Source organism: Fukomys damarensis, unplaced genomic scaffold (genome assembly GCF_012274545.1).
Source record: "Fukomys damarensis isolate Sample0158 unplaced genomic scaffold, DMR_v1.0_HiC HiC_scaffold_37, whole genome shotgun sequence".
In the NCBI taxonomy this organism is placed as follows: Eukaryota; Metazoa; Chordata; class Mammalia; order Rodentia; family Bathyergidae; genus Fukomys; species Fukomys damarensis.
This window is the reverse complement of record NW_022900949.1, coordinates 71,925,041-71,940,674: the sequence shown is the minus strand read 5'-3', so window position 1 is coordinate 71,940,674 and position 15,634 is coordinate 71,925,041. Positions and strand designations below refer to the sequence as shown.

The 15,634-nt window shown below is 34.1% G+C and overlaps 1 protein-coding gene across 1 annotated transcript in view; it reads right to left on the bottom strand.

The window, feature by feature from the left end:
* Plod2 (procollagen-lysine,2-oxoglutarate 5-dioxygenase 2) overlaps positions 1–15,634 on the bottom strand; it is a 59,102-nt gene that overhangs the window by 18,935 nt on the left and 24,533 nt on the right. The window contains exons 7-10 of the mRNA XM_033759688.1: positions 8,072–8,173; positions 3,705–3,830; positions 1,865–1,986; positions 309–413 (exon numbers count right to left, since the gene is read on the bottom strand). Coding sequence (XP_033615579.1) covers positions 309–413; positions 1,865–1,986; positions 3,705–3,830; positions 8,072–8,173 — 455 coding nt within the window. The remainder of the gene's footprint in view (positions 1–308; positions 414–1,864; positions 1,987–3,704; positions 3,831–8,071; positions 8,174–15,634) is intronic.

Genomic DNA, 15,634 nt, shown 5'->3' with positions numbered 1-15,634 from the left:
GTAGGGGAAGAACAAAAAGGGAAAAGAAAAAAATGTGAGAGAATGAAAAGATGAAAATAAAGTGTTTGTAGATGGGGAGGGGAGGAGGGGGTGAAGGGAGGGCAGAGGTAAGGGGAAAAAAATGAGAATCAAGACTTGCCATGTAAAGGTACATGATCCCAACAATGAATGTAACTGTACTGTATCCCTAAATGTACCAATAAACTCAATAAAAAAAAAAAGTAATTTAATGTGACCTGCCTCAATTTACTAAGCATAAGTACAGTGGAAATTATAATAATAAATTTGTATCAAATCTTAGACAATACCTGTTTTGTTCAATCAAAATTTTTAAAGTTCTTGGATTCATCAAAACAACATCTGCATCCAGACTAAAATAATAATCACACTTTTCATCCTTACGGCAAAAATCCCTAACATTGAAAAAAACAAAATAAGAATTAGGTAAAATAAGAATCTCTTGGTTTAAAATGTTAACAGAGAATTTACATGTAAAACAGGTTACTCTAAAATATTTTCCAATTAAGGCTGCATTTCAAAATGACCAACTTATCAACATATGTTCATAGGTAGACCAACTTTAGGCCAAGAAATTTTAGGCCACTAAATATTTCAAAGCACAAACGTCAGCATAGTAATTTGTCAGTTTGTAGCTGATGCTTTCTGAAAGTGGAAAATACTTTACCCCAAAGCATTTATTCTTTTTATCCTTTTATTCACAAATAAAAATATTTTGCATAGAAATATATATATACATAAACGAAATAGAAAAAAAATGTACTGTGAACAACTCACTTCAAACTGTGTGACTTTATGCACTGATATTTTTTAAACTTGATTTGCATGGCTGACCAGAGGCCACTGAATAGGGTGTCTAATTCTCTGGAGGAGCATTAGCAGGAGGAATATCAAGGAATGAGTCACTGCTGATACCGCAATCTCCTACGAAACAGTCCACATGTCACGGCTTGGAGTTCTCTCTCTTCGTTCTGAGCTCCTTTCCCTCACCGCTAGTCCCACTGATTACTTTCTGCTCTTGTCACTGTATCTCCACACTACATATTTTTCTAAACCACAGGCAAACAACATACCAGACAGAAAAACTTGTTATGATTGTGCCAAAAATTAGAGAAAATGTGTTTTGACTGTGGACCCCAGGAATTCTTCGTGTCTTAGGTTTCTCAGAGTCCTTTGTTCCTTACTATCCCACCAGCCCCATCCCAGGCAGCATTCACTACTTTATCCTTAAGCTTCTGGTCAGTAGTAGACAAGAAAATCTCCTTACGTGAAAGCACCCTGTGTCCTTCTTATGTGGAGGTTTTCACACACTGTCTGGAATATTCAATTAATATTTATTGAATAAATGATTGTTTTTACTGTTACCAAAGTTTTCTTAGTAGTCTAAACTATTAAAGGGGCTAAACAAAGAACCTAAAATATACGCTGTGAGGACTACAAAGTTATCTACCTCGGCAGGCAACAAGAAAGTAGGAGTATTCCTTTCACCCTACAGTCTAAAATGCATGGTTATATGCATACAACCTGAAGACAGTGGACTTAAATGTTAAGTTCCTGGGTTTATTTTCCCTCCTTGATATGAAATTCAATTCACAGCTTAATCCAATTCTTTATTTACAAGAAAGGCTGTAAAAAAAAAACCATTAGGACCCTTGACAGGCAGACACAAATAAATACAGACAATCTACAAAGGGGTCTTGCTACTGTGTATCCACAGAGCAGGTAAATGGATGAACACACACACACACACACACACACACACACACACAGTCAAGTTCAGCCAAATGAGGGGAGAAATGTTCACTTGCTCTTTAGTAGGAGTGAATTTACATTCATTGAAACATACATTCCCATGTTTCTGGCTTCAGCTTGACTTAGATTTTCTTCTGGTCCAACTATTTTTATAGTACTGATCTCATGTTTAGCTTTATCAAAAAACACTTTGATGTCTTTTTCATGATAAACTTCCTGTAACATATTTTTAAAGCAACGAATTAGGAAATAAGACAATAAGGTAAATGAAGTATTTACATTTAAATTGTATTACATTCAAAGTTGTAAATTCCACAACTCACATATTCAATTACACAAAAATAATTACCATATAAATATTTTACAAGTAAATATAAGTATCATATGAAGAAATTTAAATTACATACACATCAACATTCTTAGAAGACACTTCAAAATTATTTCAACATCTACTGCTAGACAAGTTCTTACATAAATATTTAAATCCTCCATAGCTCCTTGCATTAATACTTAAATCCTGGGGATTAAAAATATTCCTAACTCAAAGGGAAAAGAATGGCTTGAAGTCTGACAATCTCAGACATGTGTTGTAAAATATACAGAAAAAGTCAATTAAATCTAATTGATGTCTGAATTATGAGTTATTACATTTTATAAAATGTTATATTATTCTTTGGAGCCAGAGAACAAATGATCACATAAAAATTCGTCATAGTTAAAAGGGGAAAAATTAACAAAGTGTCACTGACAGAAAAATGAGAAATCAGTTATAATGTTATCAATTCACTGTTCAACTATGCTAAAACTAAGACAAAAATATCTTGCTTCATCATTAGAGCAATTCAAAACTTTTCATTACTGTCACTAAGTTTTCTAAAAAGCTGATTTTATTCACAGCTTCTTAAAATTACTTATGAAAAAAGGTGCATAGAGATCATCTTAAAAGTCAAAGAATTTCTATCAAGGTGCTATAAAGACAGAAAAAATAATAAAAGTCACAATGCATAAAAATAAGACTATCGTGTAAATAGATACATTAATGATATATTTTATAAAGCAAATATTTATCATTTTACTCTTCCAAACTTATTTAGGCTGCTTTTCTAAAACTTTAAACTATTTTCTGGAGAAAATCAGTGACTAGCTGGCATGTACATTAGGAAGAAAGAACAAAATGGTACACAAAAAGTATTAATACAAAAGAGAGATGAGATATTTCATAGTTCTAGAGATTTTCAACACGTTAAAATACCAACTTATAAAAAGAAAGAGGGCTGAGGATGTAGCTCAGTGGCACAGCACCTGCCTGGCCTGGTGTAAGGACCTGAGTTTGATCCCCAGTAACAAAAAGAGATAAATTAAGTAATTTTTTTAAAAAAAGATAAGTGGATGGAAAAATACTAACAAAAAATGCCTTTTGTTTCAACTTTATGTGGGAAGTACATGGGAGGCTCTATTTTTCAAACAACGACAATGTCAAATTTCTTTGAGGAAGATCATGCCAGTATGAGATTTTAATCAAAACAATACTCTATCTGGAAGCTGTTTTAAGTTCTGATCTTACTGTATTATCACAAATAACAAAAAGTGCAAATATCAGCTTTGTAGAAGAAAGTAGCAAACTAACCCAAACACAAAGAAACATAAAGCTCTTTGACATAGGCTTCATTATATATTGAGCTATCTGAAAATGGCTAATATTTAGTGATTTTTGATCTACAAAAGTTGGTAACTCGTGTGTTTCATGCTAATATGATGATGATACTTTATAGAGTCCAAAACCCTTGTTCCAAAGAGGTAAGGCAATAATTACTCCAAAACTCCTCCAATGAGTTTAGACCAATGGATTTTTTTAGAAACAAGCAGTCCTCCCTCCCCTCAAAAAAACATCAAAAATAGTTTTCAAATAAAGTAATTATTTCTCAAATACTTACTTTGTTATGAATGAAGAGTTTAAGTGCTTCTTTGGGGTAATCCAGTGCCAGCAGTATGTCCAGAAATCGAGGTAGGAAAGGGGTTGGTTGTTCAATAAAAACACCTATTGTTACATTTGGATAGACCTTTGTTTTAGAGCAAACATAAAAATATATTATCGTTAGTGTGGTTTCATTTAAAATTATATCCAAATCTCAATCTGTGCAACAGAAAAAAATACTGGCATCTCAGTGTCAACATAATCTACTAAACTTGAATTTCCCTATGACGGCTCTCTAACACTGGAAATAAAGTTGTGGACTCTGCCAAAGTGATTGTATTGAGTGTTGGTATTAGGTTTAAGGAGTAAATTTACTAACATTTATTATATGGATGTAATTATGGATATATATAGCTTTGCCTTCTACTCAATTCTTTCTTCATTAATAGCCTTAAAAAAAAATGTCTTCAGGGCTGGGGATTTAGCTCAGTGGTGCCGCCACCTACTGCCTTGAAGGCGTAAGGACCCCAATTCGATACGCAGTACCGGAGAAAAAGAAAAAAAAAAGTCTTCAGATTTCAATGTTATTTGAAAAGCTTCCAAGAGACAAGAAAGGTGTGTTTTCAATGGCTTGAAATTATTAACATAATTTGTAGTTCAAGTACAGCAAGCATGAAGGACTTGAGCCTTTATTTCTAACCCTGAAATGTTCCCTTTTATCTCATCTTACTGATAATTTTTTATTGTTCATTATAACATTATGTACAATAAAAGCTATCTTTTTCCACTAACATTTTAATGTATCAATTTTTATATATTTTTTAAATCCTCCTGAGATGTGTTTTAGTGTGGAGTTTATTTTTCATTAATTGTATGAAAATTTATGAACTATCCATTGTATATGGCAGCCCTTGTGTTGGTCAACATTCAGCTCAAGAAATCAAAGTACCTGGTCTGAAAAACTTGGGTGTAAAAACAGAAACAGAAGCAAACCACCACATAAAACTGTTAATATCTGAATTATATGATGTCTTCCTTACACTGTCTTTTATACAATATGCATGAAAGTCTTCACCTAAGGATTTCGGATTTATTTTTAATATTTTTTCTACTTTTTGTGATAATGGGAGATCAAATCCAGGGCCTAACTCCCACTAGATGGGTGTTCTACCCCTGAACTGTAACCAAAGCCCAAAGAATACAATTTTTTTAAAATTACTATATATGTTAAGTACTGAAATAGGTATAGCTTCCATCTTTTCAAATATGGTACTCCATATATCCTTCCATTATCTAAAGTTTACCAGTATTTGTTTGCATAGAATTATCTTTTGTACACTGTTGTAATTCTTTATCAATTCATTCACTCACATATTCCCTATTTAATAAACAAATGCAAAGAAGCAAAAACAAAATACCCACTAGAGAGTTATCAGTTTAATATAAGAAATGAGTATGAAACAGATTATAGCCCACTCTTTTCAAAAGTACATCATATTATCTTTTTTGCATTTCATTTACATTTCTTAAATGCTCACAGGACTTTTTAGTATTCCAAATTAAATATATAAAAAATGGGATTTAGAGTAATACAGAATATATAAACTCAGCAACGAAGAACTGGGATTTTACTTACATCTCCATTATTAATTTAATGTAATTTTTATAATAATGATAATATAGCAGTTCATATTTGTTAAATACTAAAATCTATATAAAGTTCATATATATCTATGTTCCACATACATAATATTAATATATACGTATATGTTTAGGGTGTGTAAAATTTCACATAACCTCTTTGCAACCCTCTGAAATGGCCACTACTATTTTTATATATAAAGAAACTGTCTACAGCCCACATTTAAATTATGCTGTTTGTTATGGTTTATATCTAGATGTCCCCACAAAGCCTCACTGCAATCATAGGTGGGCCTTTCTGAAGGTGGCTGGATCTAGAGTGTGTGGTTATAGGATTAAGGACGTGGTACTGGACTAAACATGCAATATAGATAGCCTGGATAGAATATAAGGGACAAAAAGAGGGCTGCTGCCCTTACTAGCTGCTGCTTTGCTACTTTGATGTCTTCTGCCCACCATGAACTATTTCTTCTCTGCAATGTCACTCTGCCATGCCACCCTGCGATAGAGGCAGCCAACTATGAACTGAAATCTCTACAAACTGAGCAAAAATTAAATCTTTCCTTCTTTAACTTTGGGTGTCAGGTATTTTGTCTCAGCAATGAGAAAAAGTAACTAAGATAACACCCATGGGAATTTAACTACCCATACAATTTTAATTTTTATATCCCTACTGCATAGTTACTAAATACACAGAAAACACATAATTTTATTTTGCATTTAAAACAGAATGTGTCTCTTATCTAACACATTTTAACACACAATTATTGAGAATCAAGTGATTTATTTCAAATACAAGTAAATATTTTAATACTTTTTTTTCTATCTTTGGACTAAAAAGTTTACATGAAAAGAAACAAAACAAACAAATAGTATTAATTCTCTCTTAATGTCTAATAAACATCTTCATCATACAATTTCATTCAGAAATATTTTGGCATTCTTTCTAGATAGGAAAAATTGTTTGTTATTTGAAAGACTTGCCAAAGTCTTATTTTTAAGTAATATAGGGCTTTATTCAGAAGCTCCTAAATACAGACAAATCACTTACCCTCTCTTCAGATGGTGATAAATATAGAAATTGTTTAATTTGGGAGTTTGAGAGCATTAAACTGAAAATATTATCCATGTGTATAGTTCCAGGAGTTAACAGAATTATAGTACCTGGAGCTTTATATTTGTCAATATTGCTTTTACTTATCTGGCATGTTGTAGGTGCTCAATGAGCCTATGGTCAATGAGGGGAAAAATTAGCTTCAATGACAAAATCATCCCCTTCAAATCTCATTTAACATAGTCATAATATTCTACCAAATTATAAGAGCAATTTTATGAAAGAATAATATTGCTATGGGATGTTGTAAAGCTGCTGTCAGGCGACAGAACAAAGAATAAAAAAAAAGTTTCATGGCTAAATAATAATTCCTACTGCTCATTCACCTTCAAAGTACAAATGACAAAGTTTAATTTCTCTATGAAATACATGTAACACCATGTGTGGCATTACTATGCATGGGCCAAAAAAGTAAAACTGCAGTGGTCAAGAACATAGGATCTGGAGATAGATTAACTAAATTCAAGTCCCCACTCCAGAGATTAAAAATTATGTGACTTTGAGCAAGTGACGTAACTTTATTATCTACATCTTCTCATCTGTAAAATCGAGTCAACAGTACTATGACCTTTAGGAGTTTTGTGATGCTGAAATAAGTTCATGAAGAATTTAGTATTAGGCAGTCAAGTTAGACACTAACAGGTATGGAGGCAGGCAATTCGGGATACAGGAAAAGCAAAAAAGACTTGATGGTTTTATTCCATGTTCCTTCATTTTCTTAATCATTAGTTACAGATAAAATTCACATGAGCTTGTGGTTTCAAAGATTAGCCCAAGTGAATGCAACATTCTCTAAGCATGCTGATAAGGTTCAGGGCCTATACAAAGTTAACACCATGGCTGAGGGGTAGAAAAAAAAACTTCAAGGTACCCAGAGAGTAAACAAGAACTTTCTTCTCTCTGAAGTGGGTCAACAAAGACCATTTTTCTTGTAAAAGTACAATGACCAAAGAGGAAGAAAAGGATACTCCTTGACAGGCCGAGTGAATAATATAAACCTAACATGAGATCTCACTCACTGCAGCTACCACCTTAGCCTTGTCCACCTCAAGCTTGAAGGTATATTCGTCTCACTCACTTTGAAAAATCTATCATTTTGCAATAAACTCTACCTATGCACTATAGATCAGCCTATGTATCTTATCTGAAATCTTTTATAAACGACACAAAGAACCAAAGTGTACTGCTGGTTCCTTGAGATATAAAGGCTTCATGGTGTTAGGACCAGCTTCCCAACAACACTTACAACAGTATTTAATCACATATTATTCTTAAGTCATCAAATTTGAAAATCAAGCACAAATAACATTAATCAATAAAAATACTAAAGCAATATAACCATTTTTCTCAATGTTTTGACCAAAATAATGACTAAAATAATGTAAGATCACCCAGTCATATCAAACTGTTAACACCCAAGCCACTTTACTGAGTTCCATTAGTTTTGCTTTCAAAAGTTTAGAAATACACAAATCTAGCAATTTTCTAAATCATTATTTTAACATTATAAGTCCATTATCTACCATACAATCAAAATATAAACGAATGTACCTTTTCTTCCTATGAATCACTGCATTTTAGGACCACGTATTTTCTATTACTAAAGTTCACACATATTCAATGCCACTTACATCTACTGCAGACAAGTCAATTGTATCAAATTCACAAAGAGCACAGCCATTATCCTGCGTCCATGAATTAGGTACATAGTTTCCAAAATAATTCAGGAGAATCTAGTAAATGAAGGAAAATTGTATGAATAAAAATAAGCTTCTTCCTGCAATACACTTTCATTCTATAATCATCTCACTTTCTTGACAGCATGTCTTTGGCATTAGGTACATTAAATACAATTCTAGTATCTATCACTTACAGATACACACTGAACAAAGTTTGTCTTCAGATTATACATTATTTTTAAAAATCAGTAAGCAGGATAAACTATGTCCATTAATGTCAAAAATGTGTGCTAAGTCTAAAGGTCACTTTCATTCATATAAGGATTAATACTGGAAAAGACAACTTAAAGCATACATTAAATAATGAAACAGTTTTAAATAAGCAAGTGAGATCTACTAGCAAAGATACAAATGGGCTGTGGTAAAGTAACTTCTTACCAACACATAACCATAAAACAAACACTGAATAAACTGTATCACCAAAAGGCATTAAGTTCTTCCTAGAAACTATACTCTACAAATGAGCTTTCTGGATTCAAGAAAAGATAACTTGCAGACTAAGACAGATCCTACCAACAAATCCTGTCAACAATAAAGTATAATAATGCTTTCCTATCCAACCCTTTGAGATCTCTCAAAGGATCTGTTTGTTACTTATCTTGTCTCCTTTAAGCATCTATTTGCATTCATTTTATCTGGTAAATTTTGTGTATTTGTGGGTTCAGTGAGTTAAGATAGATAGTACAGTGGTAAGTACACTAAGATTTTCTGAGTCAACAAATCTTCAATATCCCTAAAGTCTGAACATTTTTAAAGAAATTCTCAATTATATATAAATAATACAAAAAGTTACAACACCTTCTGCAATCTTAGTATCTAGTGGTGGTAGGTACATTTGTAGATTTTTGGTTTTGCTTTCTTTCCACATATTATAATTTTTACTCAAGACAATGACACTTCAAAACAGTTTTGGCTGGAATTTCATGCTAATGCTTTAAAAAGCATCTAAAATTCTCATTATATTTATATAATCAATTTTTCATTTGAAAGTTGAGATGAAATCATAAGATAAAATTGTTATATTAAATACAGAGGTTGAAAAATATACAAAGATGACAAATTAATTTTTCAAGCTTCCCACGGCCCTCAAAAAGGATCCTACATAAAATACTTAATCCAGGGCCATTTTACCAGATCATTCCCAAATATCTGGGATTTTGTCCAAATACTTCTAATGTACTGATTCTCTGAAATAAACATTGCTGAAATAAGTACACTATGAATTAAAATAGGAAAAGCTTTGTTTTATGCAGGATACTGAAGATACAGCTACACTTAATTACAGCAAAATCAGAAGATATGGACAAGTAACTCATTTACATTTCTTTTATATTGCAAGACAATTCAAGAAACACATTGCAAGGAAGAAAATAGGTACTCATGACATTAATGGCATTTCAACGACAAAGTAGTCATTTTAACAAGTCTAACAAAAACAAAAAGTGTACTACTGATTGACAAATGATAAATGCAAGCATTAGTTTAATCACTTGTTATACAAAATGTTATAGTTTTGAAGAAAAAAAAGATTCATTTGAAAAATAAGTCCCTCATTAAGAATTATTTTAAAAAGAGATGGAAATGTAAATATGAGATATACAGTTTTTATTAATATGCCTGGGAAATAATGTTTCTCGAGTGGAAGGACAATTCCTCAAATATTTGGCCATATTTAAAAATCTTCATCACAATATAATGGCTCACACTTTTTTCATTTCAGAAATCTCATGAAAATTAAATATTAATTTTGTATATTTTTTATTAATCTAGTAGAATCCTTATGTGAATACGAAATTAACCAATAGTTTTAAGATGCTAAGTATTAAAGCTTAATTTTGTAACTTTTCCACTTTCTGTTATTTACTGTTTCATAAGTAATTAAGATTTTTAGAAACATTCCTATTGACTAGATATTTCACCACACAGAGAGAGGTTATATTCACCACTGCCATCCCTATTTACATCTGATCACCTCATAAAACCTGCAGGTATTTCTGCTGGCAGCTTTGAAAAGTGCAGAAAACTGTTTGTGTAGTTAGGCTGCCTGGGAACTCTCCATATACAAGGTAGTAGTATTTCCCAATTCTTTCACAATACATAAATATTTCCAAGTATGATGTCATTTCACTGGCAGAGAAACTTTTCCAGCCAAATTCTTTCTTTCTTCTTTTAAAAAAAATCATGTTTTATTTAGTCAGTGATCCTACCACTGTGGTTTTTATACATATAATTAAGTTCACTCTGTTTATTACAAATCAAATTATTTGCAGAAATGATAATACAAAAAACAGGAGAGTTGATCTCAATCTTTAATTTTTTTATATGAATTGCAGCACCGAAAAGTCTGCACATTGAAATAAAAATCGTAAAGTCTTGGAATGTTCTACAGTAGAGTATCTGTCTAGCAAGTGTAAGCCCTGGGCTGCATCCCCAAAACCAAAAATAAATAAGGAATCTTACAATATTATTAAAAATAAATGAGCTTAGGGCCAGGAATTTAGCTCAGTGATTCCACTGTCTACCTCACAAGCACAAGGTCCCAGGTTAGATCCCTGGTACCAAAAAAAAAGCGGGGGTGGGGGGGCCTTCAAGAATTAAAAACTGACGCTTCAAACCAGACACCACAAATTATACCAAAAAAATTATAACAGAATGAATTAAGACAAGTTTCAAAATAATTATTTAGAATACAGAAATCAGTTTCAAATAAAATGCAGTTTCAAAATTGTTTAAATGCGCCAGGTGTGGTGGCACACGCTTATAATCCCAGCACTCCAGAGGCTGAGGCAGGAGGATCATTGTGTGTTTGAGACCAGCCTGGGCTACATAGTAAGTTCCAGGTCAGTCTCAACTACAGAGTGAGACCCTGTCTCAAAAAAAAAAAATTGTTTAAATTCAATTAATGAAAATAGGGAGTGCTCAAAGACATACAACGAGGCCATAAAAATTGAAAGCAGTAATACATGAAAACAATTTTAGTAGGTCAATAGATTCTAAGCAATTTTAAAAGTACTTTGAATTTAAAAGTTCTAATATCAGTCTTAGAGGAAGTAAAAAATGAATTCATCTTTGAATACTTCAGCATGGTTTCTCTAATATGAGAAATCCAAAATTTAAATGAAAAGCAAAATAAAACATAGATGGGCTGGGGTTTAGCTCAGTGGTTCCACTGTCTGCTTGGCAAATGCAAGGTCCCAAGATGATCCCTGGTACCAAATAAACAAACAAACAAACAAAATACAGATAATAGGAAATAGGGATATAAATCTTTTGAAAATGAGAGGGAGACGAAACTTAACTTTTATAATGAAACCCACTTTCTTTTCTGCAGTCAAATAGAATAAGAGTTTACTAGGTAGGATCATATCACAGAAAATGTAACAGGATTATCATACAGCTTCAAATGCCAGAAATAGTTATTGTATAAACTGAAAATGTTTCTTGGAATATTTAAATTTTTATAATACACACATTTCTCTAAATACTTAAGGTGTCATATGCTCTTTTTCTTGTGCTAAGTTCTTTAGTTTCTTTTTAAAGCTTCTATCAGCATTATCCTAGAAATTTTGAAGTAACTGATAGTTACTGCCCATTAGGTCTTACCAAAAATATCTGAACTCTCAGGACCAAGCTTACTCTTTAAGAATATTTAAATTTTGTTACTTTTCATAAGTTTCAATTTGATAATTTTTCCATCAGTTTTACCAAAAAATAAACCATACTGCTGTGAGTGCCCCACTGCCACAGACCAGCAGGACTATGACATTTTTTAAAAAAAACAATATATAAATCTGGTTATAATATCTTTTCACAAAGAACAAACATTGTGCTATATTTAGTCATGGAAAATGCTAAGCCATACCAGCTCTTACTTAGCTGGCACTCAAAGTATCACAAGCAAAGATAAAACAGAAACTGAACACAAAGTAAAGGATTTTATAAACTTTGTCCATTTAACAAACATGTATATACATTAGACAGCTATAGTGACTCAGGGCAATTTTATAAGTTTATGAGAATAAATTTTATTGTTTATGAGAATAAACAATCTGTCTAATCACAGCCAAGAATAAGGCTGCATCATTAGATTGTTTATAGACTGACATTCAACTGAGATATCTTAAAAACTAGTACATGTTACAGGTGTGCTGACCCTGGGGGAAACAAAAATGGATACTAGATATTATTTCCATAATTCCTAAACTAAAGGCTCAATGAATAAGAGGGAAAGGAAACACCATTCCCTGCCCAATATGTGGTATATATTGTGATGATAGAATGTCAAATAGACAGCAAGAGTTGTGGGGAAACTGAAACTCTCACCTAACAATAGTATGCAGAAAACTAGAAGTGGTCAACAACAAGGAGCTAATCTAGCAACTTAATGAAGCCACTGTGATCAGATAAAGAGAACATTCCAGCCCAAAGTGCATGTGAATACCTTTTGACCTTAGGAATCGTAAAATATTATGGTGTCTAAACATTCTCTTGTGGTGTCTTTCTGCACATGTTTCTTGTGTATCTACACAAGATAATGTGCTGATAATGTGTGTATAAATAACCAGGTTTGCCTCAATTAAAGCAGACAGTCTTTTGTCTCCACTCTGCCTAGAGTGTCTTTCCTTTTCAATCCTCACTCTCTCCTTCAGGTACTGTTCGACTAGTGGGGGCTGATCCCCCACAAACAGTGCCATAACAGACCTAAACAGAATCATTTTCTGGTGGAAAGGGCAGTAGTGGGGGCACTTTAAAAAAGTTTAAAAAGGAAAAAAGAGAGCTGCAGGAAGGCAATGTGGACTGACAAGGATGTTTTACTTTAGCTTGGTTTTTGTTTTTGATTTTTTTATAAAATGAGAAAGACTTGAGGATCTTTAAAGAAATTGAAAAGAAAGCTTAAAAGCTTGATTACAAAATAGAGAAAGGGGAGCACATGGGGAAGATTGCTCTGTAAGAAGGCTGGAATGGATGAAAAACAAGGTAGAACGATTAGAGGAGAATCTACTTCTTCCATTTTGATGGAGGTAAAATTTCTTTCCATGTTCCTTCCATTCAAATTTAAATTAATTACTCTACTGAAACAGTGGGTTATATCCTTTAACCTCTCTTCCCACCATGCAAATCTATCTGTTAATCTCTTTTCTACGTACTTATGAGTGAACCATGCAACTGAGCATATTAGAACCTTGTTCCGAACAGAGTGTTAAAAATGTATATTTTATCAATGCAATTTATGTTCCATTTTGGTGGGATACATGGAGTGCAAAAATTTCATATATACATTCAGGAATTTAATTTGTTCTATGATTTTGGAAAAGATGGCCATCTTTGTATTTGTGTGGTAAATATGGCCATGGCTGTTGCTGTCACCATACGAAGAGCTTGCAAACAAAAACAAAATTGTGCCAAATGCTTCTGTTTGCAAACCAAAGCATTCATTAAAAGAGGTACACTGTATTAGCAACAAAAAAGTATCCAAAATTTCAAATTTAGTAATCAAATTATGTCTTTGTCATTTGCATTGGTGTAAAAGAAAAATTTTACAGCCACACATTTATGCCTCAATCCTAGTAGAATTGTTTTCTTTGTGGTACACCATATAATCCCTTAAAAACACAGATGATCCGGAACCACGCCTGCTCCTGATCCAGCAGCCATCGCTCAAGCGCCGGGAAGGTAGGCTGGGCCCCGATCCACCGCGGGAAGGAGAACCATGACTGCTCCCGACCCAGCAGCCATCGCTCAAGCGCCGGGAAGGTAGGCCGGCCCCGATCCACCAGGGGAAGGAGAACCACGCCTGCTCCCAACCCAGCAGCCATCGCTAAAGTGCCGGGAGGTAGGCCGGCCCCGATCCACCAGGGGAAGGAGAACCACGCCTGCTCCCGACACAGCAGCCATCGCTCAAGCGCCGGGAAGGTAGACCAGCCCTGATCCACCGGGGGAAGGAGAACCACGCCTGCTACCGACCCAGCAGCCATCGCTCAAGCGCCGGGAAGGTAGCCGCGTGGGCGCCCCTGAACCCCCATAAGCCCCCTCCCCCGCACTCTCAGACCTCCTGACTGTGCAAGTCTTTGGACCCACTCTGCCAAGACAGAGGTGGTTATCAAGGGTATTTTTCTGAGTTCCCAACTTTGAACATCTTTAAAGAAAGGGCGGGGGAAACCTGTAATAGAACGTTGTGGAGTTCAACCATTCAGAAGGATGGGGAACTCAATCTGAGCCTTGCAGCCCGAGGTCAGTCAGCGTCAGGGGGTTCAGCAATCAGCTAACTGAGATCAGGGGTCTTGCATCCTTGCTCTGTCTGAGCCATTAAATGGTAAATATACTATATTGAAAAGCTTGTTCACTGCAGACATGTTCTGGACTGCTTCTTGATTTCAATTTAATTCAAATGATTTAAGGGTGATAGACTAGTGACTACCACAGGTGGTCAGTGTCCAAGTTGTGCTTGATCTTAATGTGTTGCTGATTGTATCAGTTGGGGCAAAGCATTGCAGTTGATTTGATGAGCCGTTTTCTCTGATGTTATGAAGATGAGAATGTCTGTGGGTCGTTAGAGACACAGAAGCTAGGGTGCAACTATATCAGGAAGATTTGGGTGATAATCCAAAGATTAAACTAAGGACAGTCCAACAACAAAAATTAAAATGAGAAAACACTTAAGCAAGACACAAGGACAGACTTCCAGTTCACCAATGGCAAACAGTAGGGCAAATGAGGATGTAAAGGCCGATAGTGAACCACCAGGACACCCTGATCTCAAAGCACAGAAAGTAACAAAACAGATCAATCAGGCTCTGGAAAAATTCCAAACAGAAATAATTTCCCAGATAAATATAGAGATAGTGAGCAAAATAGAAGTCATGATTCGAGACTCTAGAGCAGAAACTGACAAAAAATAGATGAGCTCAGGACCACGATAGAAGCCATGAAGGCCCAGCATAAGAAAGAAATGGAAAAAATAAACGCCCAACATAGGAAAGAAATGGAATCCATAAAACAGATTCAAACAGATACCCAGGAGATTAAACACTCTATTGAAAGTGTATGCAACAGAATAAAAGAATGTGAAGATAGGCTCTCAGATATAGAAGATAAGATTGCAGTCAGTGACCATGAAAAGAGAGGTCTCTTAAAAACAGTAAGAGATCATGAGAAATCAATCCAACAACTCCTAGATGATGCAAAGAAGAATAACAAAAGACTGATAGGAATACATGAAGTAGCAGGAGAAAAAACAAATGACTTAAAAAAGCTGTTCTCAGAATGACAGAAAACTTCCCAAACGGAGAGGAAGAGTTTGACATTCAGATAACTGAGGCATATAGGACCCCAACTAGCTACAATCAAAAAAAATCTACACCTAGACATATAATAATCAAGATCCCAGAAACCCAACAGAAGAACAAAATACTACAAGCAGTAAGAGAAAAGAAACAAATCACATACAAAGGAAAG